Here is a 14501-nt window from a genome sequence, read left to right as displayed (position 1 = left end):
ATAAATAATAATATTTAATAAAATAATATGAATAATATACTATTATACTAATAATAATAATAATATAGCTTCAAAACAGTAAATAATATACAAATGGGTAAATTACAGGTTACATAACAATCCTAAAAAAAGATTAAAAACAAAAATGTTTTAAAAACTGAGCAAGACCAATTGATCAAACCATAGTACATGCTTAACATGGGTTATTATTGGAATTTCGGTTCAATAACAAATTTGATTTTAAAAACATTGAAAATAGGGATATGATTGGAATTCAGGGTTTTCAATTATTCGAAATTCATTCTAGGTGCTTTGGATATCGCAAAAAGTCCTTATATAGGAATTTTTATAGTTGATGATTTATGCAAAAATAAAAAATAAAAAATCATTTCCTATTTTTAGAAAAATTTAATAATATCAATATTTTCGTTTAAAAATTATGAATTTGATTTCAATTTTTAAGTAAAACTAAAAAAGCCGAAGTTATCCCAATCCAAGCCTTCTTAGCCCTTATGATAAATGCATGTTCTATGCGAGACAAAAAAAAAAGGCCCAGGGCCTAGGGCTGTGATTCAAGTGGCTGGTGGTGGCCCCTCTGCTATTTTATTTCAAACAAAGTTTTTTAATTCCATGGAAACAGGATGGAACTTTGACAAAGTCAGAAAGCCAAGCCAAGCCAAAATGTCTCATGTGTCTTGAAGAAGACATGCGCCACTCTCTTGTATTTTTCCTCGAAGTCGGAGAAACCACGTTTGGCTTCTCTTGTATAATTTATACCTATATGGTCATGGCAAGCCTTAAAAAAACAAAAGGAAAGAGAGAAGAAAAATCAGGCATTAGCCAGGAGGCCTGCATCTAATGACATTGCCTTTGAACATTATCTTGGTCTCATTAGTGATGGTATATAATGGAAACATGACATGTCTATCAAATTTTGTCGGATTCTTGTTGACCCACTGTGCCTATACTTCTATCCATCTACTAAATTTCATCCCTTCCAATCAGCATTTGGTGGGTCAGTGCACTCTCACACAGTCCAAAATTTACACACAATATGGTACACTGTGTGACATGTACCACTAACCACCCTTTTTCTAGTTTAACCCTCAAGCATGCCATATGGCACGTTAGGGCATTTATTAAAAAAAAAAACTATATTCTAATCAATAATGTTTACCTGAGACGAAATAAGAAAAGGGTTTAGAATAATGTCAGTCCATCATGCCTATATTTCATGGAACTTTAGGTTAACTTTCTTCTTGTGGAATTTTAACTAAAAGACTTTGGATATTGTTGATCAGTATATATAGTTGCGTTCTACTGCAAGTTTCATGAGTCCATATGAGATGGAAACTATTAGCGTATCCCCACAAGAAACTAAGCTAAAAGGATGGGTGATTTTGAAAGAAGCCCACTAGCTATACCAAATTTAATGCGAGTGGTTGCATTATAGAGCAAGCCAACAAAATTTTATCTACTCCCAAGGAAATCATGAAAATGATGGGAAAGAGCTAATACATTTAGCTTTTAATCTTCTTCAATGTAACCCTTCAAGAGAATGTAACAAAGATTCTAAAAAATCAGCCGCTTTTAATTCCCATGGAAATCATGAAAGTGATGGGAAAGAGCTAATAAATTTTAGCTTTTAATCTTCTTCAATGTAACCCTTCAAGTAGTAACAAAGATTCTAAAAAATCAACTGCTTTTAATTCCCATGGATATGAAAATGATAGATATACATATTTTCATTTTCATGTACCTTGACACGCCAACGAATGCGTGCCATGGCCGGGGTTGTGAGCTTTGCTTTGGTGTTATTAGTGGGAGAATTTTGGAGCTTTGCTTTGCTTTATAAGTTCATCTCTATCTCGTAACTTTTTTCCCCTTGTGACTTAGGCTATGTTTGGTTGGCAAGATAGGTTAAAATATGTATATCGTAGGATATCATATCCCATTGGAAATGATATATATATCCTAGGATATGATTTCCAATGAAATATACTATATTATATTATATTTATATTTAATTTATGAAATAAATAAAAAATAATTAGAAATATATATTATTTTCAATGTTTAAAATAAAAATTATATTACATACAAATATTTTTTATTTAAAAAGATGAAAATTTTGTTATGTTTAACAATATTCATAATTAAAATATTTAAATTTTACAAATATTTTTTTATATTATATTATTTAATATATAAAAATAATTTATATATCATATATTAATATAATTTTATAAATAATTTTTTAGTTTTTCTTTTTTAATCATAAATTTAATTTATAATATAAAAATTTATTTTACAAAATAAGTATATTAAAAATTAAAATTTGATAAAAAATAAATTTTTGGTACATGAGATATATATATCTTATATCTTATTATGGGATTAAGATATAAGATATATAAAATGGATGGAAAAAAAAAATTGTGAATAATATATTTTATCACTTACTATATCCCATGTTTGTTAAATATATAATAAAATATAATATCTCATCTCTTCTTCTATTCTCCCATGTTATATGTTATATTTGGCTAACCAAATATGTCCATTAGGAATAATTGGTCCTTCTCCTACATATATGCTGCTATTTGTACCGTGAAGATACATGGGCACAGAAAATTGTGTGGTTGAGAGATGGGCGGTGGAGAGGATGAGGCAGTGCAGCCACTGTTTGCGACCAAACAATTGAAGGGTAGAGTTGCTTATAGGTGTTTTGCTTCCACAATCTTTGTGGGAATATGTTTGATTTTGGTGTATAGACTGAAGCATATACCAAGTGCAGAAGAACATGGCAGATGGGCTTGGATTGGATTGTTCATAGCTGAGCTTTGGTTCGGGTTTTATTGGATTATCACACAGTCTGTTCGTTGGAATGTTATCCATCGTGTACCGTTCAAGGATAGGCTCTTGCAGAGGTCTTTTTCTGCTTCTTCTCCTTCTTCTGCATCTCTCTTTTGCTGTATGCTCAATTGTAAGATTTATTATTATTCATGTGGTTTTAGGCATGGGGAGAAGTTACCAGGGGTGGACATCTTTGTGTGCACGGCGGATCCAACCTTAGAGCCACCAACTTTGGTGGTTAACACCGTCTTGTCAGCCATGGCTTATAACTATCCAACTGACAAGTTGAGTGTCTATCTTTCTGATGATGGCGGTTCAGAGCTGACGTTCTATGCTCTCTTGGAGGCCTCTCGTTTCTCTAAACACTGGATTCCCTTCTGCAAGAAATTCAAGGTCGAGCCGCGGTCTCCACAGGGCTATTTTGTCCAGCATAATGATTCACAGGACATCACTTATGCCAATGAATGGCTGGCCATTAAGGTAACTCCTTGTCATTTCAATTTACATCTTTTGCGGGTTTTAATTTAATGTAATTTCTAGCAGGCCATAGAAATTGAATGACTCTCTTGTTTTGGTATGCGATATTGTTACTATTGACTTAGTCTTTATGAACTATTTGAAGGCCCATGAGGCGTAAAACTGTTAACACTTTGTTCTTAATGACTGAATTTTGTGAGTTGTGTCTTTTCTTTTGAAGAAATTGTATGAAGAGATGAAAAACCGGATCGAATCAGCTGTTGAGGTGGGCAGCATTCCAAAGGAAGTAAGGGATCAACACAAAGGATTCTCAGAATGGGACTCTAAAATAACTAAGAAGGATCATCAGTCAATTGTTCAGGTGCTTGTTAGTTTAATTTATGCCAATGGAGCACTACACTATTGTTTAATTTTGTGTTCTTTTGTTTCAATTTATCTTTATGTTTCTTTTTTTTTTTCCAGATTTTAATCGACGGGAGGGACACAAATGCAATTGATAGTGATGGAAATCGGTTGCCAACACTGGTATACATAGCACGAGAGAAGAGACCGCAAGTGCACCATAACTTCAAAGCTGGTTCCATGAATGCATTGGTAATTCATCAATACCTCAATGAATGAAAATGTTAGGAAAAATCAGAGAAAGGAGAAAAAAAAATGCATCTCCAATGTGTTGATTATGAGATCAAATCTTGATTTTGCAGACAAGAGTGTCATCAGAGATGAGCAATGGACCTATAATCCTAAACCTGGATTGTGACATGTACTCGAACGATCCTGATACGATAATGGATGCACTATGTTTCTTCCTGGATGAAGAGAAAGGCCACAGGGTTTCTTATGTGCAGTATCCACAGCACTACAATAATGTCCACAAGAGCAATATTTATTCATGTTCAAATATGGTTGTTAATAAGGTGGGTTTTCACAAACATTCTTGGGGAAGTGAGATTTGTCCTTTAGAATTTTGAGTAGTTTATGGACTATTCAATGGGCTGAACTCTCTCTGATATTGGTTGTGTAGATTGAGCTTGCTGGCCTAGATGGATATGGCGGGACTCTGTATTGTGGCACGGGGTGCTTCCACAGAAGAGAAAGTCTTTGTGGAAGGAGGTATTCTGAGGATTACAAAGCAGAATGGAGCACTAGGACTTGGAAAAATGCTGAAAGAACTGTCCCGGAGTTGGAAGAAGCATCCAAAGTCCTTGCCAATTGTAGCTATGAGAAGGGTACTCTATGGGGGCAAGAGGTCTCTCTCTCTCTCTCTCTCTCTCTCTCTCTCTCTTTCTTTGTGGTGTGATGATTGTTTGTATGAATTTGCAGATGGGTTTGATGTATGGGTGTTCAGTGGAAGATGTCATCACTGGGTTGGTAATTCAATGCAAGGGTTGGGAACCAGTTTACTATAGTCCCTATAAAAGGGCCTTCTTGGGTGTTGCCGCAACTACATTAGATGACGCTCTTATTCAATACAAGAGGTGGGCTGAAGGGATGTTTCAGATATTTTTCTCCAAGTACTGCCCCTTCTTCTATGGGCACAGGAAGATAAAACTGGGAGCCCAGATGGGTTACTGTGTTTACCTTCTGTGGGCTCCTAACTCCTTGCCAATGCTCTATTACACTATCGTTCCTCCCCTGTTCTTGCTTCGTGGCGTTGCCTTATTCCCAGAGGTACCTCACTCTTTTTTCCTTTACCAACTCTTGTCATATCTCACATCTCACATGGGATAGGGATAGAGAAAAAGTTCCTAATACTATATGCACATGAACTCTTTTTAAACTTTTAGAGGTGTTTGAGATCATGAGCATTCTTTAAACCTAAAACGGATAATACCTACGCTAAACCCCAATGTGAATTTTTATTTGTTCGGCACCACAAGAGGTGCCTACTTGCTTGCTTTCCCACTATCCTGTAGGATAAGACAAGAATATGGGCCCAAGACTTCTATTAATTTGTTTATATAGCCTTACAAAAGGTTAATGTTTGCTTGATCTTGAAATCTTACGGCACACAACAAGACAATGTGGACCCTTTGTTTGTTTGGCCCCATCTCATGGACACAATAAAGCTGGGATAGAACAAGACAATAGGAAAAAATGTGGACCCCTTTGTTTGTTTGGCCCCATCTCATGGACACAATAAAGCTGGGAGAGAACAAGACAATAGGAAAAATGTTTTTGTAGCTATATATATGAGGTCACATTGTAGACACGATTTAAAACCATGAGGGTTTTTTAGGTTCAAAATGAACAATATCTACATGATTAGTAATTAGTAACGGATTATTATTAACTCTTGTTCCAACTCTTGTTCTCAATTCACTTATCATCCACGCTTCTGTTGTCTTAGGTGTCAAGCCTATGGTTCCTGCCATTTGCGTATGTTTTTACAGCCAAGTACGCTTACAGCATGCTTGAGGCAGTGTGGTGTGGAGATTCATTCAAGGCATGGTGGAACCTAGAACGAACATGGCTGATCCGATCAGCAACTTCATACCTTTTTGCCTTGATTGATAACCTCACCAAGCAACTGGGGCTGTCTGAAACAACCTTTGTCATCACAGCCAAGGTGGCTGACGAGGGTGTGTTGAAGAGATACCAGCAAGAGATTATTGAGTTTGGAAATGCATCTCTAATGGTTACCATCATATCAACGTTGGCACTGCTGAATCTTTTCAGTTTAGTTGGGGGGATGACGAGAGTCATCTTCAGTATGGAGTTCAGGGGTGGTGTTGCAGGCTTGATCCCACATATGAGCCTATGTGGGCTGACTGTTATGCTCAATCTTCCAGTGTACCATGCCCTCTTTATCCGCAGTGACAAGGGCAGAATCCCATCCTCTGTTATGTTCAAGTCAATTGTTTTATCCTCACTGGCATGTCTACTGCCCTATTTATTATAGTTCTTAACACATTGTAATGTAGGTGTTGTGTTATGTATGAACCAAGAAACATTAATTGTATACTAGGGATTATGCAATTATACTAGGGATTATGATTTTTATATAGTATGCTCAAAAGATTATAGCATCAGAGAAACATTTTAAAAAAATTGCATCCCTATTCTTTGATGCCATGTGTTTAATTTACAACTACAATATCTTCACACACAAAATGTAATAGGGTCATGTTCCTTTTCTCCTTGTGTTTGATATTCATTATATGAAATAGTGGATATTTTTATATATCTTTTGTCTTTTCTAAGTAAGGTTAATTCTTTACATTGAAACCTGTTAGAAATATGAGGCTAATCTAACCTATGGTAATCACCCTAGAGCGGGGGGGGGGGGGGGGGGGGGGTGAATAGAGTGATGTTCTCTTTTCGCAAATTTAAACTATGTGAATGAAGAGACAATTATATGCAAGTATATAATAAGCAATATAAATATAATTGCATATAAATTAAAAGAGTAGGGAAGAGAGAATGCAAACATAAGAGTTTATAGTGGTTCGGCGCAACCCGGCCTACATCCACTCTCCTCTAGCTTCAATCCCGAGCTTGAGGTTCCACTAATTCAAGGCTTCCAAACCAAGCCTTCAAGCAATACAATTGGATTATGGTTCCAATTCACTCTCTTGGACTTTTGGTTCCAAGCACCCTTTACACTTCTCAAGAAATACCACATTCTTGAGAAACTTCTTCTCAAAGGTTTACAAATAAATGATCTCACAAAAATCATAGCACAAGAACTTTAAGCTCAAATGATACAAGAAAACTAGGATCAAAAGGTGCACTAAGGATATGCAAGTTTTAGAACAATGGTGCACTTAAAAATACTCTTCCAAGACTCAAATATAATCAAGAAAGGTTTGGGAAGGTTAAGCTTTTTAAAACAATGAAGATTGGAGCATTTTTATAGAAGAGAAAAGCCAAACTAGCCGTTTGGAGGTTCGTCCGGTCGAGCTAGGGGTCGACCGGTTGACTAGCCGTTAGCATTTAATGCTTGGCAGGTGACCGTTAGGCCTCAACTGAACCTCAACCGGTTGAGGTTCAACCTTGACCGGTTGAACAACCGTTCTAGAAGAAAGAAAAAGTTTTTTGCACCCTCGACCAATTGAGCTAGGGGTCTACCCGGGCCTCGACCGGTTGAGCTGTGGGTCGACCCGGACCTCGATCGGTTGAGCTAGGGGTCGACCACCTTAATAGGTTGAGCTTGCGGTCGACCGATTCCTCACCCAGTTCAACCGGTTGAGCCGTTTTTTTGGCTCAACGACCAACTTTTTCAACTTAAAACCTTTTAAAACAAGTTTGAAAGACATTTAATACAAGGTTTTAGTTGAAAACATGAAATCATCCAATTCTTAAAATATTTAAAACAAAATAACTCTTTGATGATTTTGGTGCATAAGTAAAGAATGTAATGCATGAAAATCCTAGTGCATCAACAACCTTACAAGGAGATCTTATGAAGCTTGGGTCTTAAAAAACACTTCTTTTTGAGATGGTCTTCTTTTTTATGATTTCTCCTTGACTTGATTTGTCTTTGTGATTGCTACTTTGGAAATCGTCTTGCCTAATCACACTTGAAATATAATCATTAGTTCTAAACCTTGTTTTGTTATCATCAAAATCAAGATTAACCAAACATTGGTTTCACAAAACCTTTTATATAAATTTGTCTTTTCAAAAGACGAGTTCCATATAAAATTCAATTTAGCATAAATTATGATAATTATAGAATTATTCTTAGTAGAATGTTTTTCATTTTGTTTAATTTTTAAAAAAATTCCATGCCATTAAAGCTTCCATTATAATAATAAGTGATATCAAAGCAGGTTGTTAAAGAAGTCAAAGGTAAAAACCTTTCAAGAGAAAGAAGAACATCCAATGTTGAACATAAATACGGTTTTGATTAAAGATGAAGTAAATTGTCCTTTAATCAACATGGGATAGATAAAATATGCACTTTGTTATCCAAAATATGTGTAGTTTCTCTTATATACTTATTTAAGATATTACAATCTTCATTATATATAAAGTGGAAACAATGAAACGAGTTGAATGATTTAAATTTGGGTAGATGTACAAGAAGCCAAGAGGCATTACTAATACATCAAAACTTTAGTGTATGAAATTGTCATGGTGTGCGATGGAGTTATGACATAGAGTAAGGATTTGGAGAATTAAGTACCATCTCCTTAGAGGCAATGAATGATTATTTACTATTTCTTTACTCAAAGCTGAAATTTTAGTGGATATGATTGAAACAAGTTTGCAAGTGAAGTACATCCCACGATTGTCTCCATAATGGTGTATTAGATGAATATCTGCACTTATAAAGACGTGCGTGTAGAAAAGTTATATGTACAATGGAAGTATGTATTATAAAGAGATGAAAAATTGACTAAGTAGTATCAAAGCCAGTTGAAGATTTTTGAGTGATCCAAGAGACTATCTAAAATTGAAGATTTTGAAAGGGCAATTTGAATGTAAAAGTATAAAAAAATTTGAATCTATAAGAGGGTTACAAAAGTATTAATCTTTCTTTCATTAGTTGGTATGTGATACATAGAATAAACAAACAATTTAAATTCATGGAGATTTATTAGAAGGCAAACATGGAGTATTTGTGGTGCATGAGAGATTTACGATGAAGAAAGTCATGTTAGGAAGCTTTAAAAGATTGAGGATTGTGGACCTAATATTAGATATAATGGATATTGTTTAGTATTCCTTTTCTCAAAACCGAGTAGATGTGATTTAAATAAGTTTTCACTTAAGTACATTATTAGAAATATTTCTAGAAAGTGCATAAATCATATGCATGTGTGTACAATGGAGACATACATCGTGTAAAAATAGAAGATTTCCTTAATAGAATTTGAGTCAAAGTAAAGGTTTTTAGAAAGTATCTCAAATTCCTATTTAATACATATTCATTTCAGTAAAAGAAAATTGTGTAGAATATTAAATAATTGGTATTTTGTTGTAATAATAGGCTTTCTTGAAAGAAAAAAAATTATCAATAATATTTCTATAAATATTATAGGACATGAGGGTAAAATAATTATGAAATTGAGATGAAATTATAAAGATTATATAGCATAGGTCCCTATGATGAAGAATGGGGGACACTCGATGGAGTAGAGCTAGTGGAAACATGAGATTCTTTCAAGGCTTAGAAACCTCTCGTTTGTGTATTCCGATAGAGGCAAAGTGGCCAACAACAAGAAATATTGTGAAAGTTTCTTAAATTGGCGGTTGCATGGAAAAGAAGCAAGAATGCTTATGACAAAGTGAATATGGAGGTCTGCCACATGACACATATAAGAAGAAAGACTATGATAGAGCTAGGGAAGATGCCTTGAATGAGTTGTAAAAATCAATAGCCTATATTAACCAAAGGATTAAGGATAAGAATTGTAAACCCTTAAAATAGAGAGTTATGACCCATTACAAGGTAAGAATATCAAAGTTATATATATATATATATTCTTTAATTCTTGAAAATTTTGAGACTTTCTTTATGAGAATAATGAACTTGTGAAATGTTGGCTGGTGGAAGGTCACATTGGATGACCAACAAAACTATGAGGATAATTAAATACAATTTGGTTGGAATTTGAAGGACTGTTATCTGTTGGATCACATGGTTCAAGGAACCACCTTGTAGCATGTCTTGTTTGCTAGTGGTACCTAAATGAGTCTGAGTAGGAAGGATTCTCTTTTGTTCTCTTGAAGGTGGCTTTGCCAGCCTATTACCAAATACTTGAGAAAACAGACTCGGTGACATTTCTATTCATGTTCATGCCAAGAGAGGAAGACTGTTGTAAATATTAAAGAGCTTAAGAGAATAAGTCAAGACATTAGGTATGATCAAGCTAGTTTTCAAGTATAGGCATGATCCTCCTCTCATAGGAATGATCCTACTGTTCCTAAATGATAGGAATATAGAATTCTATTCCTAGTAACTTGATCAGGCTAGTTTTCAAGAACAGGGTGAAGAACCATTTCAATGTTTGGATGAAGCATTTACCCATGTTTGAAGGGAAGAGATTTGTAAGGAACTAATGGTCGGAAATTCTACAAACTTATACCTAAAAATTCAGATTTGGTACTAACTAAACCCCCTTCTATTGCTGGAAATTATAATGGATAAGGCAAGTGGACAGTGGACAAGAATAAATTATGGAGTAATTATTGCAAAGTCTAGCTAGCTAATCCAAGGTAATCACCTAAGAGGGGGTGGGGGTCAATTTTAAAAAATTCAACTCTAATGGATGCGGTTAACTAAGAAAAAGATAGAAGACCTATAAATTGATGGTGATGTAAATAAAAAATATAAGGGAAGAATGATGCAAGCTTGATTTTATGGTGATTTGACCCAGTCTTAACCTATGCCCCACTCTTCTCAAGTTTCAACACATTGAGAGTCTACTAATTGAGGCTGTAATCCAAGCCTTCATTTCAATATAATTGGATAATAGTTCCGACCAACCCTTTACACTTCTCTTTCATGTGAATCTGACACTTGAATATCATTTCAAGGACAATCCTAACAGCAAGATAAACTCTTAAGATACAAATAAAATTTAGGATTGAATCAAAGATAATGCACTAGTGAACTCTTATTGTTGTATGGATTGAATACACTCAATAAGAATTAACGAGAAATATTTTGATAGGTAGTAGTAGTAGTAATTCTCTCTTTCCCACTTAAGTAGTAGTAGTAGTATTGTCTCTCTCTCTATCCCACTTAGCTTGCTTCAACCATTCACTACATCCAAATTTAGCTTTCCAACTTATTGTCTCCCTCTCTATCCCACTTAGCTTGCTTCAACCATTCACTAGCATCCAAATTTAGAGCCAAGGGTGGTTGGTAGTAGTAGTAGCAGTAGAAGTGTCTCTCTCTTATCCACTATGCTAACTTCAGGTTATCTATCAATTAATGTCAGTTATCTATCAATCTGGTTTCTAAAAGAAATATTAATTTTTTTACTCTAAATCTTGATTCAAATCTCCTAAACGATAAACCCAACATATAAATTAGTGGGTTAGATGTATATAATTCCAATAAGGAGAAAAATACTATTTTCTCCTCCACTATTTATTTATTTATTTATTTTCCAATGTAATTAAGTCTTAATCCATAATTAAATTCAAAGACCCAAAATTATAGACAACTCACATCTAAATCAAAGCGAAGACTATATTATATTAAAATAATCTAATTTTTTTACTTCCTTAAATTAAATTACAAAATTACATCCGCTATGGGTTGGGTTCTTATATCCTCTCCTATTTTCTATCATAAATTTTTCATGATAAAATTTATTTACTTATTAATTTTCATTTATGTCCTTTTCTTTTTCTTATAAATAATAGTAGAATATTCTTATTTTTAGTGGTCTTATACACTATAACTTAATCACCACAAGTTTCATAACCTAATCCTAAATGGGTTGTATGTTTATAGCACTACATTCTATAGCTTTAACATTACTTTGGATCTCCGCCTATTGTGTAGATATTGTTTGTGCTAAATTATCATAACTTTAAAACGTATTTACATATTTAAGGAAGTCTCATCGAGGATATCTAATACCCTTTTTATTCTATTTTATGTGGTATATCATAGAAAAAAATGTGATTGATGGTCAAGTATACTAGAAACTCGTCTATAATTTTAGCCATATAAGTTAGTTGGGGCAGTCGATAGAGTTGTGTATGAAAAATGGGTATTGTTTTGATGTCACTTAACAATAAAAAATCCATTAGCGAACAGGTTGAATGAGTGATTTAAAAAAATTAAATAAAGATTTATATGTTATATCAAATTCTTTTATCTCAAGAGATATTAGGGATGTCTCAAATAAATAAATGGTTATACATAGAATCTTTAGGTGTATAAAAATAAAAATTTTAAATTTTCAAGATACCCTGCAATTGGTTAGTGATAAAAATAAAATATAATTGTTAATATATGAAATACGCCTGAGAGGAGTTAGGAAACAATGACTGGCTATAGGTATAACAACCATAACCTACAAGATAACCAATCCAACAATCTCAATAACCAACTAACTAATTAATAAAAAAAATTATCAAAATCATCAACCAAAATATAAGCAATAATAAAAAAATATACAATGAGGCACGAGATTTTTACATGAAAACCCCCTGCAAACTATGGAAATAAAAAACACAAGTCTAAGACTTATTAATTAAAATCTATTATTTGAAATCAAGTTACACAAATTTACCTAGTCATTTTACCTTAAAAGCTTGCCCTCCAACACCTACAATTTGATCCACATCCACGATGTAACAACTCCTTGTTGCTCCCTAATAGATCATTTAGTCACTCCAAAGGGATTAAGGTTTTCAACTCATAATTCAAATATTCAAATTCTTGAATGAGAGATCAGGAATGATGTGGCGATTTAAGCTTTCTTTCAAAGAATCACTCTTTTTAATAATGAGAGGTCTCTAATCTCTAACCCTTAAGGGGTTACAAGAAAGATATTTATAGGCAGGCAAAAGTCCAAAGAGTTTTGATATTTTAAGTTTTCAAATTAGAGTTTGAGTAAAATTCATTCAAAATCTATTTCTAAACTCAAGAGGACTGTCTTGACCACTTGAACAAACTTAGGTCATTTAAGCACTCCATTTGAGCACTCCTTACCATTAGAGTTGGCTAACCGCTTGAGTGGTCCTTACTGCTTAAGCAGCCCCTACTTTTTTTGAAAAATCATTTCAAAACATTTTCAATTAAAAAAATGATACCAAACCTTTTTATATCTCAAAGAAGCCTTATTTGCCACAAGCCAAACACTTTTAGACATACTTATGACTTCCTAGTTGAACGAACAACAACTTTTAATCTTTAATGGAAAACAAATCATTATCTAAAAAGACTTTTATGATCAAATATAAATTGAAACAAAATTACCAACATATAAACAAGACTTAATATCCTAACAGTGTCCAATGTGAAAGTTTAGTTGGGGAAGTCAAAATAGCTGGGAGACTACAGGCCTCACACACATTTTAATTTGTAAGGTAATGGTTGTGGCCTAATATGCCCGTAGACCAAGCTCTCTTCATCCAAAATGATGAGTATTGCGCACCATCCACTATTATATTCAAGCCAATTGTATAAGGTTCCTTGATATGCTTATTAATTTATTTCAATTAATATGTGGAAGAAATAAAAAAGGCACCATGTTAATATAGATGTTTGCCTCATACCATCCAGTAGGATCAACTTCTCACATGGTTATGATCAGCTACAAATCTGGAGCTTATTAATTAGGGTATAATTTCACAGTTGGAAGAAAGCTTTTGGGGCATGAAAACTGGGATTCATCTCATGTAGGACAAGGTGACTCAAATATTATTAAGATTTCTAATTATTATAGATTTCTTTCTGTAAAGAATATTATATAGAATATTTTTAAAATTAATATATTATTATAATATTAGATCGATTTCCTTAAAAAGAAAGTCGTTTGAAATATCTTTATAAATATTCTAAGTTATGAAGGAAAATGTTATGAGATGAAGATGTACTTGTAAAGAATATATAAGGTGTATAAAGATATAAAAAAGAATGAGAAATATCCAATGGATCGTAGGGGGTTCTTTCTAATATTCTATATGATATAGTGAAATGATTCTCTTATAGTAAAAATGATTCTCTTTCATCTATGGATATAGACATGATTGGTCAAACTACGTTAAAAGCTCATGCACCATTATAACAATTATTCATAAATTAACAATATTGTTACCCACTCCCTCTTGTGAAAAACTAAAATACAACCAGCAGGCTAGCTTTTTGTGTTGTTGGGTGATTCCTAGCTTTCCCACAAGAGTTGCGGCATGGATAGGGCTCTATTATTTCGTTGAAATGAAGTTAATTGCTGCATTATCTTCTCAATTGGAGTGTTCAGGTGGTTGAACCCCGAGGCATATTAGTTTTAAAGCTCATCTTCTTTGAAAGTTGTAAGGGTCTTTTGGACCGGAGCAGCATGAAGCACATGGGACCTTATGAAAATTTATAAAGCATCTATTTTAATAGAATAATAGTACAAAAATCAACAACTCCACATGTACAGTTTGGACTGGACTGCACGTATGACACCATAGATTGTGTTAAAAAATGTAACCATTGCCAAGAAATTATAGTTAATGGAATTAATTACTCAAATGATCAATCTGCTACA

General features: G+C 33.7%; 1 protein-coding gene across 1 annotated transcript; it reads left to right on the top strand.

The window, feature by feature from the left end:
- Positions 1-2595: 2595 nt before the first annotated feature.
- LOC117909572 (cellulose synthase-like protein E6) lies at positions 2596-6343 on the top strand. The gene is made up of 8 exons (XM_034823630.1): positions 2596-2930; positions 3018-3336; positions 3554-3694; positions 3796-3927; positions 4038-4250; positions 4358-4582; positions 4657-5004; positions 5684-6343. Exons 1-8 carry the CDS (start codon positions 2650-2652, stop codon positions 6233-6235), a joined length of 2211 nt encoding a protein of 736 aa, XP_034679521.1. The 5' UTR covers positions 2596-2649; the 3' UTR covers positions 6236-6343.
- The last annotated feature ends 8158 nt before the right edge of the window (positions 6344-14501 follow it).

This window comes from Vitis riparia, chromosome 19 (assembly GCF_004353265.1).
Source record: "Vitis riparia cultivar Riparia Gloire de Montpellier isolate 1030 chromosome 19, EGFV_Vit.rip_1.0, whole genome shotgun sequence".
Classification (NCBI taxonomy): Eukaryota; Viridiplantae; Streptophyta; class Magnoliopsida; order Vitales; family Vitaceae; genus Vitis; species Vitis riparia.
Note: the sequence above shows the minus strand (reverse complement) of the source record. Positions and strands in the feature narration are given on the sequence as shown.